The sequence below is a fragment of the Protomyctophum bolini genome (assembly GCF_963924005.1).
Source record: "Protomyctophum bolini genome assembly, chromosome: 23".
NCBI lineage: Eukaryota > Metazoa > Chordata > Actinopteri > Myctophiformes > Myctophidae > Protomyctophum > Protomyctophum bolini.
In genome coordinates, this window is record NC_137884.1 from 17,806,514 (window position 1) to 17,827,763 (window position 21,250).

At 42.8% G+C, this 21,250-nt stretch overlaps 1 protein-coding gene across 3 annotated transcripts in view; it reads left to right on the plus strand.

Moving 5' to 3' along the window:
* Nucleotides 1-21,250, plus strand: part of osbpl8 (oxysterol binding protein-like 8) — a gene marked incomplete at its 5' end in the record, with an annotated part of 107,705 nt that overhangs the window by 34,953 nt on the left and 51,502 nt on the right. For all 3 annotated transcript variants that reach the window (XR_013963537.1, XM_080757206.1, XM_080757207.1), the window contains 2 exons: nucleotides 7,606-7,642; nucleotides 17,368-17,622. Coding sequence is in view for 2 of the 3 variants with exons in the window: in XM_080757206.1 (XP_080613332.1) it covers nucleotides 7,606-7,642; nucleotides 17,368-17,622 (292 nt within the window). The remainder of the gene's footprint in view (nucleotides 1-7,605; nucleotides 7,643-17,367; nucleotides 17,623-21,250) is intronic.

Sequence of the window (21,250 nt, forward strand, 5' to 3'; positions counted from 1 at the left end):
AAGCTGATCTGTACGGTTCCTTCTAAAATGTTGGTAGTTTGTCATAGTTTATTTTTTAAAGGAACGTAGTGTGACGTTCTAACTGTTCTGTGAACGCTACCTTAACCCCTTTTGACCTGAGATCAGATTCTAAAAATGTCTTCTACATCCTGACAGTTTTCTGAAAAAGCTATGTTTCTATGTCAGTCGTTCTTCGATTTTTCAAAAATAGCACGACCTACAAGCTAGTAGCACGCCACTCGGTGGCGTGCTATGAGCTTGTAGATCTGCTATTTTTCAATAGCTAAAGCATAACAATGCTAACACCAAAAGGGGTTTCCACTCAAAATGGGTTAAAAGCCAGCCAGTCACGTCGTCCTGGATAATAACCTTTTGTGACAGCAACGCAGATGACAGTGATGGAATAAACACTTCCTCTGTTGTCTGTGGAGATTGGTGGCATTGTACACAGACACCGCTGGCCAAAACGGCTGCAGTGTTGACTCTGCAGTCTGTTTGGCAGAAAATGAAGCACTGTAGCTAGAAGTAAATTGATACCCCTTTCTTTCTGTAATCTGTTTCTTTCCCTCTTTCTCTCCCTGGCTTGAATTGAATTGCGTAGTGGTAAAAGAGAACCTCTTTAACCTATTAAAAAACCTGCTAAAGCTTCATTTGGATTTACACTAGGTATCAGAACTAACCTTTTATATATAGATACTGTTTCACAACTGTTCAAGATAAACCGTTGAGATTACTTTTAAACGCAGGCTTTGATTGGGTATTATCCCTAGGATTAGGACATACAGTAGCTTGGGGGGAGAAAACGTAGTAGTGATATCTTTCCCCACTATGGAAGCAAAAGAGAATTGGGTCAGAGATGTGCTGGCAGTTACGTTTCAACATTATGTAATATGTCACGGCATTTTATCCTGCATAAGTGCTATCCATCTATTCCAGGGGAGGGAACATTGCTACGCTAGAGGGAAACATTTGAACCCTATACTGCAAGTATCATACAGTACTAGTCTAAGGATTTGCTTATGGTATGGTATATGTCAGACATAAATCACAGTAGGTGGGAGCTATTCATGTTTTTACCAGCTGCGAAGCAGGCTGGTCTACGTTTGTGGGCGGCGGTGGCTTAGGGGTAGAGTGGCCGGATGGTAACCGCAAGGTGTCCTGTTCGAACCCGAGTTAGTGTCGAGGTGTCCTTGAGCAAGACACTGAACCCCTCCTAACGTGCTGGTTGGTGCCTTGCATGGTTTCCGCCGTCATCGGTGTATGAATGTGTGTGTGAATGGGTGAATGTAACGCACAATCCATGTAAAGCGCCTTGGATAAAGGCGCTATATAAATGCACCATTTACCATTGCCTACCATTGCCTACTACCATCAGGTTGGTAGTAGGCAACTTATCATTTCATTGGCTGCTGTAGTCACCTAGTGGCAACTTATAAAATGGTAAATGGTAAATAGCGCCTTTATCCAAGGTGCTTTACATAGATTGTATGTAAAGCAAACACATTCACACACTGATGGTGGAGGAAATCATGCAAGGCACCAACCTGCACATCTGGAGCACATCAGGGTCCCTGGAACAACATATTTTAAGATGGGGGTCAGCGGCCAATTACATATATTTTTTGGGGGTCCTTGACTTGAAAATGTTTTGAGAACGAAACATGGGTTTTTCAGTAAACTGTCCGACTTTGTAGAATCGTCCTAAGGACGATTCTACAATCGAACTAGTAAAAACTCTGACACCAATGTGAAGGGTGCAGGCCCGGTACCACCCTGCATACCGGGAGGCATGACATGGGTATTACGTTGGTAAGGCACACTTATGTCGCTGGATTACTCACGATGGGTGTCGACCGACCTTTTCCATTGTATTGACAGACACAGGATCTAAACATGTTAATTACTATGAGTGTATTTGGCCAGATTCTGCTTATTCAAGTTCATTATTCGGCACATGGTTTGGTATGCATTGTACACAACAACTCTTCGTCACAGCAGCGACTCTGGCTGTGTTTCGCTGGAGTAGAATGACGTCTCTGTTGGTAGTCACGCTATCAGTCACCTCATGATGCCACTGTGTGTTGCCTCTATATGACACCATGTGATCATTGACCTCATGTAATAGATAGATACACTGTGCATCAGTTGTGTTAGTTTTTTTAAATTCATGTCAGATTTGGTCATTTATTTATATATTTGTTTGTTTGTAGTGAACGTGTGTGTGTGTGTGTGTGTGTGTGTGTGTGTGTGTGTGTGTGTGTGTGTGTGTGTGTGTGTGTGTGTGTGTGTGTGTGTGTGTGTGTGTGTGTGTGTGTGTGTGTGTGTGTGTGTGTGTGTGTGTGTGTGTGTGTGTGTGTGTGTGTGTGTGTGTGTGTGTGTGTGTGTGTGCGCGCGCGCGCAGCGTAATCAGACAATCAGAGATCTCTGCCTACAGACACTGTACATACCATACTGCATTTCTGGTCTGGTGACATCTAAAACTGGGTGGAAACAAAGCAAATACTGTGGGACGGTCCTTCACATGGGATGGTACCAGGATTAGTGTAAAGTAAAGAAGCTGTAGGTGTACCGTGAGTTTATGTTAAGCCTGTTTTTCGTCAGACGTATCAGTAGGCAGAGATCTCTGATCGTCTGGCGTGTGTGTGTGTGTAGTGTCGCGTCGCGTTGTCAGACAATGAGAGATCTCTGGCCGCTCCATTACGCACACCTGTTTTGAATTATTGTTGGATGGAGTTTAACGTCCACCAATATACAGTATGGTGTTTGGTTTCTGCAGGATAGTAAATAATAGACTCACACACACAGTGCTGTACACAAGTCAGCACAGACAGTCAGCAAAACGTGAACTGACAGTAGAATCTGCTGTGTTAACGGGCTGTTACTGAGCCGGAAACAAGGACAGATTGGCTTCTGTTCTGTTAACAGTGTCAGCATAAAATAATTGTTGCTGATAGGTTGATTTGTATTGTCTTATTTGCCTGTTATTTGCCATCACGGATAGAACCACGTTCCTTTTATAAAAATCTGTAAAAAAAAGATATATTATCAAAATGATCAAATCGTAGTGAAATGAGAGATTATGCATTGAATCCGTTTCCTAGAGAATCATAACCGTAACAACGATGCCCAAACTTTGAAGGAACTACTAGAAGCACAATCTCTCTTTGGACCAAAAGTCCAATAACCACTTAAACTGTACAGTATAGAATAGCAAAAATAGCTGATCTACAAGCTTCCAAAGATGCAGCAGGAGCGAGGTGAAAAGATTGTAGATCTGCAATTTTTTTGCCAAATACTCTAATCTTTGCCTATTGTAGCCACTGCCGCAGCCACATGAGCATACATTTCTGCATGTTCACCTCCTACAGTATCTATCTAGCCAGACTTATGATGTCAGGGTGATTCAGTCCCGGTAACATTTCTGCATTTTCACCTAAACTATCTAGGCAGAATTATGATGTCAGGGTGATTCAGTCTGGCTGTCATGTTTCCAAAGGTCTGTCAGTCTGACCTGGACAGTAAAAATACAGGGATTAATATTCAGACACATGTAGCTAGATTATGGTGATGTGATCATATAAAGACAGATTAATTGAGCCAGCCAGGTTAAAGTGCTCCCACATTACTGAGGAGGCCATGTAGATGTTATCATTAGCCAAGGAACAATGACAGTTCTGCAATGCAATAAACTGTGGAATTATAACCCACCAATGCATAAACTGTGAAATTACGTCCCCCCCCGTCCCCCCTCTCGTGTTCTGATTTCATCGTCTTTGTCTCTCCAGCTCTCTTTTCCTTGATCTCCGTTGCACACAGTGATGTAAATAGGTTTTCAATGTAATGAGTCCTGGGATGCAGGGATGGTCTTTTAGATGAGTCCCAGGGACATTTTATCAGTCCCACTTCAACGACGTTTACAATTAAATTTGCAGCATTTAACTCCCATTTCATTGTATATGGTTATATTGTGGTTATATTCATGTAGAAAACAGATGAATAAATTATTATTATAACTAAAGCTAGCAAAATAAACTAGAATAAAAAAAACGTACAGTAGTGCATCCCGTGGATGCAGAGGTCGTTGTTTCATTGCATCCCTTAACTATTGGGATGCACTATAACTAACTGGGATGCAAAATGCACCCTATTTTAATCTCTGCACACACATCATTAATCAGATGTAATCATCAGGTACTGTAAGGCGGCTGCCAATGGTTTAAAAGAGCATAATCTCAGTGCCTTCAAATCTCTGGGGTGGATCGTGCCAAGGGAGACGGGCAGCTCAGCGGGCACTGTTCATATGCCCAGTGCTGTGTCGTGGATCTGTCCCGATCACACAGGGAATCATTCTGAATGAGTCCCGTCTCAGGATAATGCACAAGCCAGCACGTAAAGTACTCCCATGGCTGGTTTATAATTGAGCAGTTGAACAGTCTAGTCTTTTTATGGTAGTAGAGTTGCAGTGAATTGCATTAATATACGGCAACCTTCCCCGTGTTTCTTCACTGGTCCGATCCAGAAGGGCGCAGTTTGTCGGCCACTGCTACAGAGCTGACAATGAGGTTATATCTTCCCTTCTCTGGAGTCCTGCCTCAGGGTGGACCAGAGGTAGAAAGCTGTCTTTCCCTGATGTCATCGCTAGGGACACATGCTTCAGTAGGCAGGAACTGGGGGTGGCAATTGTCTGGCGTAGCATTGTGGAATCCATGATCTCGACCGCGGTCGAAAAATGATGATGATGTTGCATTGGTGTGGTCTACCTTGAAAAAACATTTTATCCTAACGCGACCCTTGGTTTGGGCTTAAGTCCACACTAATTATCCATAATATATAAATGATGGATAAGGGTTCAGGACACAGTAGGCCTATTCCAGGAGGGGTCAGAATAAATTATGGACTTAGACTTTTATTCGTCATTTAATGAAAGAAGCAGATCTACAAGCTGCAAGAGTACTGTATTAGTATATTGTGAGCTTCTAGATGGGGTGTTTTCAGGTGCGTGACACTCATTATAAATCACTAGTGTTGAGACAGAGACGCGCCACTTGTGATGGACATCTGCCCTTACGGTGAATGGGTTCAGCTTAATTGTTTTCCGTGGTAATTGTCTGAGGTGCCACTATAGAGCCGTCTGATCGATCAAATCATCAGGTCTTTTCACAAAGGTTTCAGCTGAGATTCGTGAAGTCCATTCAGAACGGGAACCCCTTTTGGTGTTTTACTTTTTAGCTGTTGACAAATAGCTTATAGATCTGCTATTTTTTTTAAAGCGTAAACATGTGGTGCAAATCTTTGAATATATATTCTTTCAGAGTGAACATTTTTAACTGAAATCTTTGCTTCTGAGCACCACTGACATAGAAACATAGGTTTCTCAGAAAACTGTTTAGGATTTAGAAGCCTTATTCTTCTAAATCCTATCAGGTCTAAATGCAAATGTGTTAAAAACTTCATGAAATGGCTTTTTGAGTGAAAACGGAGGCATGTGTTGTCCCGTCCCCTCGGGGTATGGGATCGGCCTGTCACCTAGCACAGCTGTTCGACTCAGACACAGAGGCAATGCCGCTGATCCAGGCTCGTTTGTTGCCTGTTTTTCACCTCAAATGTTCTCAGATACATAATGTTCCCCCCAGACAGTATGCACTGTCTGGCTGTCATCTTGAATTAGAGTTTCAGAGCTAACAGTGTCTATAATTAGAAACACCTGCGTTTGGAGGAACATACACAGATGAATGAAATCATGATTCATATAATAATTATTATTATTATTTATTTTTTATATATTCTTTTCCTTGTGTGTAAAGACTAGGCCATTACATACAAAGACAAGAGATAAGGGGAGGTAGGTATGAATGTTTCACTTATCTAAGGGCTTGCAGATGTAATCACGCTATAGGTTTGTGTTCGACAGTCACTCTCCGACTCCATGGCTGAGAACCTCATTCACGCATTTTGTACCTGGATAGGTTCCAGTATGTCCACAATTCAGCTGCCATAGTTCTCACCCCCACCAACCCAACATCACCCTGGCCGGCCCACTGGCCTGTCTGTTACAAACTTCTGTGAAATGTCCAGCTCTCAGGCCTCCTCCATAAACGCACTCTAAATGGTGCATTTAGTCTGTCACAGAACCTGTGGTGCACAGACTTGGACCTCCTCTCTATACTCCAAACAAGCAAGCGAACCTTGAGGGACAGAGCCTTCAGTGTGGCAGCCAACCTCACCCCCCCCCCCTGTCCCCGCCCCCTGTCGAACTCTCTCACTGAAACTTTTGTCACACGGTTTACTGTGGAAACGTTTCTTTTTACCCAGTTTGGATATACCGGTACGCTGCTTCGACACTTAATAACTCATTGGAATGCTGGTCTGTTTTCTCTCCTGTGTAAATGAGCTGATATGTCTTGATTTCTGGTTGAATGTTCTTGGTAAAACGTTGACGACTGTTTGTTTGTCTGTGTGTCTCCTCAAGGAGCTGCTGGTTGGTTACAGGGCTGGATATCTGCTGACAGACTGTTGAGGGTATATGTACTGTGATTCCTCAGCATGATTTGGCAGTAGAGATCGTTGTGGCTTGTACTGTATGTACAGTCAGTAGGCAGGCATGTTTACTGTATATTTATGAAGTAAGCCCTGATATGTGACGGCGTATGGACTATGGACACTCGGAACAGGAGAGAAGATTTGGGAAAACTGGAGCTCTCTCCTTCAAGGAGTGGCAGTTAAAAGCACCCCGAAGGTCGGCAATGTTCTGCAACCGTTTCCCCCAAAACTCCTGCCAGATCCATGTTGGGTCCCACAGGATCGTAATCGCAGTGCAGGGGTCTATTTGAAACCTTTGCTGCTCAAACTCTGCCCTTCTGTGACCCCTCCGTTCTAATCTGCTTGTCTTTTTGGTTGTAAGCAGCTCATAGTATTGTCTATATCCTCTCCATCAGTGGCTCATGCGGCTGTAACCTATAAGAAATCCTCATTAGTACTTTCTCCTCTCTGGATTAACTAATCAGTCGTATTGTTTTTATCTGTCTGGGATAAAACTCCCAGGTTGGGGCCCGGCGTGCGTGTGCGTGTGCGTGTGTGTGTGTGTGTGTGTGTGTGTGCTTATGTTTCGTGCTTGCGGTTAGGGTTTGTTTGCGGGCTTGTTTGTCGGACCAATAGTATGTCTAAACTCTAAACTAAAGCCTGTACCGTTTCTGGCCAGCTTAGATTGGGCAATTCTGTCCCACCATCCAAACCTGTTCATTCCCCCTCTCCGGGGGCCTGTTCTGCAGGCCTGTTCTGTTCCCAGTGTTGTCACTTCGTGAAACCTTCATTGCATTTTGGTTGAACTAACGTCTGTTATTTTCTCTTTTGTTTCTCTTTCTCTTTCTTCTGCTGCCTCCACCACCACCACCAACCTCGCTGCCCACCACCTGCTGCCTCCACCACCATGCCCACCACCAACCTCGCTCCACCAACATCTACCTCTGCCAATGTATGATCGACTACACCACCTGGATATCCCCTCTTTTTGCATCAAACCACTCTCTCCACCTCCCCTCTGTGTGTGTGTGTGTGTGTGTGTGTGTGTGTGTGTGTGTGTGTGTTTCCATCCTTCCACTCCTCCAGCAACATGCAGAGATCAAAGAACATCCTGCCACATCAGGTAAGCCAGTAACATTTCAGTTTGGGGGGGGGAGGGGCCTGGGGCTACCCAGAACCATCTAATAGAAGAGTTACGATATTGAGGGGGCCGAAAACCGAGCGCCGTTCATGCAGCCTGAACTGAGACAACCTGGAGTTGGAAATACATTGTTTTCAACGAGGCCGACGCCCAAATGTGGGGTGTACACCCAAATGTAGGCGTAAACCGCATTGATAAATGAGGGCCATTGTCTGTTAATTAGCTCTGATTTAAAGGGACATTTTACCACTGGAAGAAACTGCAGTCACCCAATGTTAATAGTATTTGTAGTAGATAACAGTAGCACAATATGAAATTTGCACCCTATCACCAGAAAAATAATGAAGTCTGTGTGTTTGACTAGGGTTTGACTGGATTAGTACAATGGTAAATGGTGCATTTATATAGCGCCTTTATCCAAGGCGCTTTACATAGATTGTGCATCAATTCACCCATTCATTCATACACTGATGGTGGCAGAAACCATGCAAGGCACTAGCCAGCACATCAGGAGCAATTCAGGGTTCAGTGTCATGCTCAAGGACACTTCGACACTAACTCTGGGTAGCCCGGGTTCGAACTGGCACCATCCGGCCACTCTACCCCTGAGCCAAAAATAAAGTCTGGGACCGAGTCCACTTCAACTCGGCAGTAGCGCAAACGTCGATCACTCTCGATTTCTGATCGCCTGCACCTTTGTTAAATTGACACACACCCGTACACAGACACACTCCTCTCTCTCTCTGTCACTCTAATTCATTTGTCTCATTCCGCACAGCTGCGTCTAGATTCTCCCGACAGGAGAAAGCATAGGTGGACCCCAGGCTAGCTATTTTCTACCCATGATCCACCGCCGCCCCTTGCAATGACCATAATGCTTTGGTGAACTGCCCCACCTTGTGGAGAACCACATATTACACACATAAAAACCTCAGGAAAAGTGTTCTAAATCTTCTAAACGTCATTAATATGTTTGTTTGTTTTTGCAAAGGGGTTTTTAATTTTCCAGTTTGACACATCAGCAACACTGGGTTTGTTTTCTCACCTGTCATGTAAGTTGCCCAACATATCACAGGCCTAGAAAAGGTATAAAATTATAGCTTTAGGCACTGAAGTGAGTTTTTTACTGCCTGGTGTTATCATGAATCATACGTAAGCTAAGAGCGTAAGAGTGGAAAATCTACAGGTATATAATGAAACTATGCATATATACTATACAGTGCTGTGTTTACATAAAATGCTATAAGTCTACAGTACATACACTGCTCTCTCTCTAAGTCTACATAAAAACACTATCCAAGATACATAAGTTGAGCCTTTTCATACGCCTGTAGGAGGTCGAGGCTAGGTCAAGTACTATGACAGTAGTGCACACGAACGGCACTGCTGCTACACTTTTCCTAAGCAGCCTGTTTACCTTATGCATTATGTCATACGAGCGGTGTTCAGTCTGATGGCTTTTAAAGGTGAAGTGTGCCCAGAATAGAGTGGTAAATAAACCCACCACAGGAGGGGACAAGCCTTGTACTTGGATGCTTTTGATGAGCTTCCCCAGGGCCTGTTCATACCAAACCAGGTGTTACGTACCCACATTGTTTCCTGATTATCTCTAAAGTCCACTCGACACAGATTGCTTCTTCACAGTCCTCCGATTTGGAAGGCCTGTGAGATGCGTTTCTCTCTCTCTCTCTCTCCAGTGACCAGTTTTGATTGAGTCTCTCGGATCCCTGCTCAAATTACCATGCATGCTGAAAATCTAAACAATACAGACTGCGGTCTATTCTAATTTATCGGCTTCCAGCAGACAAGCGACTCGCTCGACATGTTTCTCACATTCTTAATGATAGGCGAACATTCGGCAAAGAATTTTTTATTTAATTTCAAATGCAGCTAGTTATAAATACAAATACATTGGACACAATGTATTTGACAGTAGTCTCCTGACTTCCTATGGAGGCCAAGTACTATGAGGGCTTCAAAAATGGAAATGTTAACTTGCCACATGACTTTAATTAATCGGAATCAATCCCCAAACAATTATTGTCACCGTGTTGCTTGGTTTAATTGCATATTTTGCCTCTGAAAGGCAGCCACCATGAGATGTGTGATAGACAGAGCTAAATGGCACATCACATTTATGAATACATTAAATTTTTTACAGTCTATGGTAGGAACACACTAACAAAAGAACATGATGACTGATAAGAATCATCTTTTCTATTCATTCATAATGGTGGATATACTCCTCCAAAGAGTATTTTGCCCATTATGCCCATAATATACTACACTACTGAGCTTACATGCTCAAGCAATATGCTGTCCTCAGCTCTTTTTGAAAATGGAAAAAAGCTGTCCCCTTGCATATCGGCCATATTTAGACTCACATAAAAATGGAAATGTTATCGTGTGCTGTTCATCTCATCTCCTTATAAAGGGGAAGGTTGATGGCTTTGAGACATAGGTGTGTGTGTGTGTGTGTGTGTGTGTGTGTGTGTGTGCGTGTGTGCGTGTGCGCGTGTGCGCGCGCGTGTGTAATTAAAATGTGGAAGAGGATAATCAGCAATGAAAACGGTACGTTTATCAGCCGATAAACATACCATCACCACTTCACAGATCAAATTTAATCAACACTTATGCCATTCAGCGTAGTGTGGAGTTGAACATTGTGCTTGTAAATAACTTTATAGGGTAGGTACCCTCACAAAAACAACTTTATAGGGTAGGTAGTACCCTCACAAAAACAACTTTATAGGGTAGGTACCCTCACAAAAACATGCAGTAGTCCTGGTCTCTAAACTACCTCCCCCCCTGGGCAACCGGGGTGCCTGATGGAGGGGAAAGGAACTGGTCGGAATAACGTGTTCCTTCCACATGCTACGTCCGGCCGGCGAAACTCTTCCCTGTCAGGTGAGAGGAAGCAGCTTGGACTCCTCATGCATAGAAGGAGGCATGAGGTCAATCCGCTGCTCTCCCCAGGTTGGCAGAGGAAGTGTAGCGCCCAGGATTACATTAGATAATTGACTGGGTTGCAAAATCGTGGAATAAAAATAAATAAATGAAGAACTTCATTGTCTACAGTATGTTTGCACCAGTGACTGTATCAGCCTGCATTATGGTGTGCACTCAGGTGTTAGTTAACATATATTGCATCCCTCTTGCTGTAAACATGTACTTTTTTTTAGCTATTACAAATTTTTATTTCCTGGAACAACATATTTTCAGATGGGGGTCCGCAGCAGCCAATTACATATATTTATTGTCTGGGGGTCCTTGACATTAAATAGTTTGAGAACCACTGACATAATAATAATAGAAACATAGGTTTTTTCAGAAAACTGTCATGATTTAGAAGACATTTGTAGAATCTGATCTCAGGTCTAAATGGGTTAAATAATGTGTCCTCTTCTGTAGTGAATGTCATCACTACATGCTTTTTGATGCTGTTTGTCCTCATATGTCGCAGTAAATTACTGTATCCAACTTTGAAACTCGGGCGAACGTTTGGTACATGGACTGGGGATTCTTTTAAGACTCCCATGGCAAAGATGAGGTATACATGACCACGGCAAAACCACAAGAGTATTTGGAAGCTAGTGGAATCCCATCAGACACATTACAATTTGCCTAATATTCAATATATATATCGATTAGAGGATAGAGCATTGGGAAAATATAACATTACTTTTCATCATATTCAATTTAGGAATATCAGAACATGCACTAACCGGAAGAACTGTAGATAATACTAGTGATAATAATGATCACTCTGCTTGCCTGGATGAGAAATGACAAACCAACACAAATCCCACACATTGTACAATTAGAGCAACCAACAATATATATAAACAGCACTTTGTTTACATCGGGCTGGGTGAGTGAGTACTTTTCACAAAACAAGGTTTAACGCCCCCTGGTGGAATAGCATTAGAACATCAGTGTTCATTTCACCCGCATGCTGCAATCCCAATCTGACCTGTCCTACCTCACCACATCCTAGCCGGACCTAATCTGACCTGTCCTACCTCACCACATCCTAGCCGGACCTAATCTGACCTGTCCTACCTCACCACATCCTAGCCGGACCTAATCTGACCTGTCCTACCTCACCACATCCTAGCCGGAAGAAGTAAGTAGCTCAAAATTGTACAGTAAAGTAATCCCCATAGGGGCAGGAGCCTATCTTCTGTTTCTGTAGCCTGAGGCAGCTTGATGTACAAGTACACCCCCTGGACATGACGCTAGTATGTCGCAGGGACTTACCCCCAAATCCAACCCTTGATGTTGAGTGTCAAGCAGGGAGGCACTGGGTCCCATTTTCAGAGTCTTTGGTATGACCCGGCCGGGGATCGAACCCCCGACCTCCCAGTCTCAGGTCGGACACTCTAACCACAAGGCCACAGATTTAGGTAGGAACAGCATGATGTGTGATGATGATCACGCCATCTCTAGCTGTCAATATATAACGCCCCTGCAAGGGAGGTGTGTTGTTGACTTCAGAAAAGGACGTCACAATTTAGGCATTTAGCAGACGCTCTTAGTCTTAATCCAGAGCCATTTACATTAAGCAAGAACAAAAAAGCATGGCAATACATCATATACGTAAAAAGGTTTAATCATACGTAAGCTAAGAACGTAACAATGGAATATCATAATAATAATGTAATAATTTAACTATGCATATACAGATATAAAAATGCAATATAAGTCTACATAAAATGCAATATAAGTCTACATAAAATGCTATCTAAGTTACATAAATTGAGCCTTTGCATTCGCCTGTAAGGTCGTCGAGGCTATAGGTCAAGTGCTACGGGCCATGATGGAGTCCGAAGAGGTGGGTTTTCAGACCACGGCGTTTTGCGCGACATGTCAACGTGGCTCAATAAGCCACCTTCAGGCGGCTCCGCCTCCGACGGTGAAACCGAGTGCACAGGGACGTGCACACATAGACATCAAAGGGGGCTTCGGTCCCTGCCCTTTTACCCGTCTGTAAAACAACTGCCCTCTCCTCTCCAGATGCAGCATTTACTATGGCGAAAGAAATGCAAATGCCACTCCTTTCCATGCCATGCCGGAAAGGCAGCAATCAGAGAAAAAAGTCTCCTGAACTTGGACACAGCATTATGCGTTGAACAAATTTGTTTCGAAATCCATGTCGTTACACCTACATCTCCATTAGCTAAAGAGTGCTGGGTTGCGCCCCTGCAAATAGCTGATCTACAAGCTCTGTGAGCTTGTAGATCCGCTATTTTCTCTATTTTTGTCGAAAAGTGTCCTCTGCAGGATTTCAGCCCCTGCCTCTCTAACACTCTCTGCACGTCCCTTGGAGTGCAACCTTTTCATTCTGGCTGGTTTTCCAATCGTACCATGACAGATGTTCTCCTGTAGCCATCTAGCATACTGTACTGTAGGTCTGAGTGAATTTGCAGCCCCATTCCACACTTACTTCCTCATTACATCCACGTATGTCAGTGTGGGACATCCTCGTGATCGATGCCCGTGAATGGTAAAATGGTGCATTTATATATAGCTGCACCTTTTATCCAAGGCGCTTTACAGAGATTGTGCATTTCATTCACATTCTTAATGTCTTTGGCAGTGTCGGCCTGCTAGTCTCATTCTCCTGGCTGCTATGTTCTGTGAAATGTGACATCAGTTTTCACATTTATATTTTTGATCAGTTAGCATTTTGCCATGTTTGAGTTGCAGTATTTGATTGAGGAGTATTAATACACATTCATCTTTTTTGATAGAAGTTCATACACTGCACTAATACCACACTTACACATACTCTGAACTAGTATAGTTGTATGTAATGGTGTGCTTTTTTTTTTTTTACTTTTAATTGTCTGTACTACTGTACAGGCATGATGATTCCCAGGAGGAGTGTGTCATCAATTCCATTTTGTTCACTCTAATTTCAATAGTTTGCTTAACCCATTCTGGGCGGGAACCCCTTTTGGTGTATTAAGCATTATGTTATGCTTTAGCAGATCGACAATCTTGTAGGTCTGCCATTTTTTTAAATCTTGAAAATGTGGCGCAAATCTTTGAAATCTTTCTTTTAACGTTTTTAACTCAAATCTTTGCTTCTGGGGGGGGGGGGGGGGTCCCTGGAACAACATATTTTCAGATGGGGGTCAGCAGCCAATTAGATATAATTTTTGGGGTTCTTGACATGAAATATTGAGCACCACTGATATAGAAACATGTGGTATTTCAGGAAACTGACAGGATTTAGACGGATTTTGACGTCAGGCCTATACACCTGAACCCCTCCCTGGAGTTTTGGATGGCTTCCAGAACACCTCCAGGTTTTCAGCCAGTTCCGACAGCAGGGCTCAGCGAGTGACAGCAGGGCTGAGCGAGTGGGTGTGACACTTTAAAGGTCAAAAACACCCACGTTATCAGTGTGAATAAAAATATCTGCATGAGATGCTGTATATTATCCAGAATGTAAATAGCACCACCCACTGGTGAAGGTCTACAAGGCGGCAAGGGTATGGGACCCCCCCTAACTAACCTAGTTAGTTACAGTTGGTTGAATCGTCAAAAATCATCCATTTATTCCATTAGATTATTAGACCATACAGTAGACCATTTTATGATTTTATCCAGAATGAAAACATTCTCTGAGGTAAATGAGTTGTACATTTCCCATAATAGCCTATAGCCACTATAATGTTTTAGTTATTACATAACTAAATATGCTACTGGCTGTATTATTTTACTTATATTGACCAATTTAGTAAAATTTCATAAGTGTTATTTGTACTGTCGTGAAAGTTTATAATAGTTAGAGAAATTCGAAGTTTCCAGCAAACTGGAAATTCGGACTGAATGTTTCCTTTATCCTCGTGTTGGGCTTCTGTTTTTCGCCGAAGTTTTTATGTGTGTTGTTTCAGTCATAAGCCATAAGTCATTTAGTTGTTACTGTACAATACTTGTACAATGTATTTCCAACTCCAGCTTGGCTCAGTTCAGGCTGCATGAACAGCGCTCGAGCGCTCTGTTTCTGCCCCCTCAATATCGTAAGGTTCTATTGGATGGCTCTGACTCAGGTTATATACCCCAGCAGGGTTGGTCAGATGGTGTGGAGAAAGCACCTGAAAGGTCAGAAAACCAAACCTAGTACAAAAGTATAGTTGACATGTTTCTATTTAGTTTTTCAGCTAAACATTTAGTCACAGCTACATAACAACAAGTTTGTGTGATGTAAACCCTTTTAACCCATTCTGGACGGGAACCCTTTTTGGTGTTTTAAGCATTATGTTATACTTTAGCTATTGAAGAATAGAAGATCTACAAGCTCGTAGATCTGCTATTTTAGAAAAATCGTGAAAATGCGCCTTAAATCTTTGAATATTATATTCTTTCAGAGTGAACCTTTTTAACTCACATCTTTGCTTCTGGGGGGTCCCTGGAACAACATATTTTCATATGGGGGTCGGCAGCCAATTGCATATAATTTTGACGACTCACATACTGTAGACTCGTATAGAAACATGGGTTTTTTCAGAAAACTGTCAGGATTTAGAAGGCATTTGTAGAATCGTCCTCAGGTCTAAATGGGTTAATAATCATGCCTACTGTTCATCTAGACTTTAATACTGTAGCAAACACTTGTATTATTCTGTACTGTAACTAGGTTGTATTTCTGCACAGCTGGTAAAACCGGCCTTATACTGTAGGACATCTCGTCCTGGACTCAAGTATTTTTAGACAAAGGTCTATGATCTAGACTGTATTTAATTTTGTACCTGAACTTACTATTAACCAGATGAACCCCAGGCCAGCATCCTATTGCTTGTGTATTTTTTATTAAACATAAAAAGACATACATGAACTTATGACACATGGACACACACAACATACAGTAGGTTCTCAGAGGGCTTAGATCGAGATCTATAAGACATTCAGACATCAACCATAAACAAAAAGTATATGCAAATCATAAAATACATTATGCCAAAGGGGCATAAGGACAGAAAGTATATAACAAATCATAAAATACATTATGCCAAAGGGGCATAAGGACAGAAAGTATATAACAAATCATAAAATACATTATGCCAAAGGGGCATCAGGACAGAAAGTATATAACAAATCAGAAGTACTTATTCACAGTTTTGCATCCTATTTCTTTGCATGTCATAATGGGTTAGGGGTCCCTTCACAAGTACGCATGCATAGTACATTAGCAGCCTTTTTGTATGTGTGAAAGAAAGCCTGTGAGTTGAGCCGTGGTCCAAACATCGCCATCGTCATGTGTTAAAAATGCTAATCTATAGCCAAACACTACACTAAAATGTGTTTTTAAAGCAAGACATACGGTATGTAAACCTGCCAAATGGAAGAAGCTTGTTTCACTCTTGCTTCACAAACTATTGTGAACTTGTGAACTCAATACCGCTCGCAATTGTCCGAGTCAGGTTAAGAAATGGCCAATGCAATATGGCAACTCTTGATTAAGCAGTCACTCAGCACCCCCCGAGTGCCGCTCGTAGCGAGCTTGTAGATCTGCTATTTTCCAATAGCTTAAAGTATAACAATGCTTAACCCATTTTGGGCGGGAACCCCTTTTGGTGTTTTAAGCGTTATGTTAAAATAGCAGATCTACAAGCTCATAGCAGATAGAATATATATTCGTTCAGAGTGAACAATTTTAACTCAAATCTTTGCTCCTGGGAAGGTCCCTGGAACAACATATTTTCAGATGGGGATCGGCAGAGAAATACGTACATAATTCTGGGGCTCCTATGAAATAGTTTGAGAACCACTGACATAGAAACATAGGTTTTTCAGAAAATTGTCATGATTTAGAAGACTTTTCTTTACATTTCGAGAAACAGGCTGTTGTCCATGCTTCTCTGGTCACATCGGATCCTACTTGAGCTGGATTATGACCTGGATTATGCCACAGATTCTTTGCTTTTTTTGTGCATGTGTGTGGGCGTGCACATATACTGTAGTGTAGCATATACTCATATGGCTCCATGATGCCTGTTGCGTCTATAATCTTGCTGTCCCTGTGACCTGGTTTGTCGGGCCCTATGCAGTGAAATGTGCAGGTCCGTTTTGAGGATTACGTGTAAGCATTAGAGTACCGTGCCTATGCATTATATTGAGAGCTTTGATCATAATGCTCAAGATGCTTTTTAACTCTGTGATATTGGTTCAGCGTTAAGGACAAATTATGCTAGCCGCCACACTAGTGCCATATGACATAAATGTCATCACCAGCTCATGTCCGCGCGGCGCAGTGGGGGCGTGTGTATGCATTCCAGATGTCTATGACTTCTCATACTTTACGTGCGGACCGGTATGCTGGCTGCATGCATTTGAGGAGAGGTTGAGTGAGGACATCCATCATTCATCATAGCCCCCTCCTGTATTATGACAACAAAAAAGGACTTGAAATTTAACTTTTGCTGAGAATAAACATCAATGCACGAAAATAATTTAACGAAGATGGAGTAAAAGCAGGACAGTAAGTATAGGATGAATTACTTTGGATAAAAACCTCCAGGAACCGGTACTTTGTTGTGATGATGCTGATTTAACAACAAACTCGTGGCGATTCTGTGACCTGAATGTATTTGTCACTTGCTCCCCTTTTCTTCATGTCCTCCCCTCCCTCCTTCACAATCTGTTTTCCTCTCTCTCTTAATATTGTCCTCTCCATGTCCGTTGACCTCCCCTTGCAGCTGCCATAGTGTCTGGCGATGACAGCGTCCTTCTGACCCCAGGGAGGATGAGCCAGCGCCAGGGGAAGGAGAAGGAGAAGGAGAAGGAGAGGGAGAAGGAGAAGGAGAAGGAGAAGGAGAAGGAGAGGGAGAAGGAGAAGGAGAAGGAGAGGGAGAAGGAGAAGGAGAGGGAGAAGGACGGGGGCCTCCACACTCCCATCAGAGATCACCTCAGTAGCCCCTCCCCGCTCACCTCTGGGATCAGCTACAGCCACGGTAATAGCTGTCTTCCAATTGTACGTTTTATTTTAACGGGTGCAATGTTTTCATGCGTTCGATTCCCATCATGTGTGTGAGAGAGCAGGATTTCCTGACTCAAGCTCTCGCAGCCTCGGTTAACTTGGCCTATATGAATGATTGATTGATTCTTTATTTAAGTGTCATGCTTCCGAAGAAGTTTACATAAGCAATAACAATAAACCGACATGACAGATAGCAAACAATGAATCAATCATCTTGTACCTACTTGAAGAGCCAAAGGCAAAGAAAGGCACCCCTCCTCTGGCGGTCTACTGGTGTTCTCAGACATATTCAACTCCGATGGTGGGCGTGTTGACCCATGTGGGATTTGCTCAGTTGCATGTGCAAAATGGAGATCGTGCAAATGCATTGGGCTAATTTGGGGAAATATTGAAACATTTTAAGTGAAAAGTTGATCCTGAGTCCCCCATGATCACACAGCTGTGCACAAACAGAATTTACACAGATCTCATCTAGTCTCTCTGAAATCTCCTTCGTTCGTGTACTGTACTGCAGTGGTTCCCAAAGTGGGGTCCGGGGACCCAGAGATAGAAATCCGGCGTAGACTACCGGTAATGCTTATCAAACTGGGGGTCCTTGTGAATCACCGCTAGAGCCGTAAAAAAATCTTCTCTTATGGGGGTCTCTGGCATATCTCTTCAAATGGGGGTCCGCGGGGCGGGCTAATGAATGTCAATTCGGGGGTCCTTGACATGAAAACGTTTGGGAACCCACTGTCTGCTATACAGGGTCAAATTGTGGTGTTCTTTTCAGATGTTTCCAGATGTTCTTGTGCCTTATTACAGACAGCACTTTATTTTTAACTTTGTGCAGTTTTATAATTTCTTCACCTGACAGATGGTATTGTAGCAAAACGCCTGGCATTCTCTATAATATCCCACACGGTGTGTTTGGTTCCTAATACAGTAGCTCCTTGTCTAGACTTGTTGAGTCCTCGCTGCTGTAAGGTTTCCACTGTTAGAACCAGTTCAATAAGCCACATGCTGAGACATGTGATCAATATGAGCCTAGGTCAGCTGGCCATGCAGCATTATCATCATCTTATTTAACCCATTTAGCACTAGCTTTTTTCTGAAATAAATATTTTCACGATTTTTCAAAAATAGCAGACCTCGAGTGGCGCGCTATGAGTTTGTAGATCTGCTATTTTTATTTTTATTTTTCAAAAATTTTATCCCACGATTTTGTAACCCATTTTTCACCCCTGTGTCAATTATCTAATGTGATCCTGGGCTCTACACACCCTCCGCCAACCTAGTCCACATATATGAGGGACATGGGGAGAGCAACGGACTTGAACTCATGCTTCCTTCATGCCTGAGTGTCCAAGTTGCTCCTTTTCACCTGACAGGGGGGAGTTTCCCTGGTGTCCCCTAGGGTAGGTACCCTCACAAAAACACATGCCGTAATCCTGGTCTCTAAACTACCTCCCCCTGGCCAGCCGGGCGACTGATGGAAGGGAAAGGAACTGGTCGGAATAACGTGTTCCTTCCACGCACTACGTCCGGCCGGGGAAACTCTCCCCTGTCAGGTGAAAAGAAGCAGCTTGGACTCCTCATGCATAGAAGGAAGCATGAGGTCAGTCCGCTGCCCCCCCCCCCCCAGGTTGTCAGGGAAAGTGTAGCGCAAAGTGGGTTGAAAAATCGTGGGATAAAAATGTATAAAAAAATATATAATAATAATAATAATAATATCTATATATATATATATATATATATATATTCTTCTATAGTATAGCTTCTATAGAAGCTCTATATGTGCTTCTCTTAGTGACATTCTGCTATGATGTTGCACTGCCCTCTTGAGGTTTTTCTGCTAAGTGACAAGTGCTTTTAAACCCATTTAGACCTGAGACCAGATTCTACAAAATAATGTCTGAAAACCCTCACCCTCGTTTCTATGCCAGTGGTGCTCAGCCTTTTTCATGTCAAAGACCCCCAGAATTATCTGTATTTGGCCGCCGACCCCCATCTCAAGATGTTGTTCCAGGAACCCCCCTGGAAGCAAATATTTGAGTTAAAAACATTCACTGTGAAAGAATATATATTCAAAGATTTGCACACATTTCCATGATTATTTTTCAAAAATAGCAGATCTACAAGCTCATATGCGTGGCACAGAGTGCCAAGCTTGTAGATCTTCTAGTTTAAAGTAATGGTTAAAGTGGTTAAAAGCTATAAGGCGACACCCACTGCGGCGTCAGGTCTAAATGGGTTAAGATAATTCTAAAGCTGAACAGGGTGAATCTGGGGTCGGTATAACCCGTTGTCTGTCGTGTTGTTTTACATTCTTGATGCACATTGTATCACGTCTTGTTCATCTAGTCAGATCTCCTTGTCTGATGAGTATAATATGACGACTAGACAATGATATGCACAGCTTCTGAAATTCATTAATACCTCACTCTTTATTTTTGGAGACTCTAATACTCACACAAATTGTGTTCCAGCACGGTATATGCCATATACCCAATTGTTTTTTAGTTTTTTTTTCTCTAATTTGCAACCCATTTTTTCTTGTAGATCTGCTATTTTCAACCAAGTGTAAAATGACTTGTGTCTTTTACTTATACTGGATCTCTTGTCCATGTCCACTAGTCCCTTCCTAACATTTTACTCAAAATTGTCAACATATTTAGTTTTAGTCATCATAGCTTAGTTTTTATTTAGTTTCCATGTAGTTTTCGTCAGTGAAAATTAAAAAAGGTAGTCGACGAACATTTTTCGTCTTAGTTTTAGTCGACGAAAACAACACTGATTCAGACCATCATTTATTTCCCAGCCCTGTATTTTTGTGAGGTTCTGGGTGAATCTTTCTGCTACATGTGAAACACACTGCTACACGTTGCTTTGCCACTCGCAATTATATACTGCGCCTTCTGACCCCGGTCAAATGTAGTCCGAAGTGACATGACACAAATCTCATCATGTCCATTATGCATTTTCGATGTGACAATCGCGAGTCACAAAGAACTGTACCAGGCATTAAGGATACCGCCATGAAGGGTGGTGTTGTAACTGGAGGTTGAGATTGCATTCTGGGATCAGATCAGCTCTCGGGGGGGCTTGAGTGGACATGCCAGCAGTCCAGCAGGTAGGGCGTCGCAGCAGACAAGCCTGCTGATGACTGATGCTTACTTCCCATGGCGAGGAAGGGGCTGGATGTGGTTGGAATAGAATGGGTGATTGCTGCTGCAATGTGTGCTTTTGGGCACTAGAGGGAGTCAGCATATCACAAAGGACTGTGACATATGCCAGCTCTTTCACAACATACTCACAAACACACATGAACACTACTGTAAGTGCCTTTTGAAACTTGACAAAAGAAACTCCACCTGCCTGAAGGTTTTATTTAGCTGCCAGGGGCAGGTGGGCAACCCTTAGTGTTTTATTTAGCTGCCAGGGGCAGGTGGGCAACCCTTAGGGTTTTATTTAGCTCACAAGGGCAGGTGCCAGGTGGGCAACCCTTAGTGTTTTATTTAGCTGCCAGGGGCAGGTGGGCAACCCTTCGTATTTTATTTAGAGAGTATTGAATGATGCAACTCACAATGTAGCATTGTGTGCGTGCTCATTACATGCAGTGT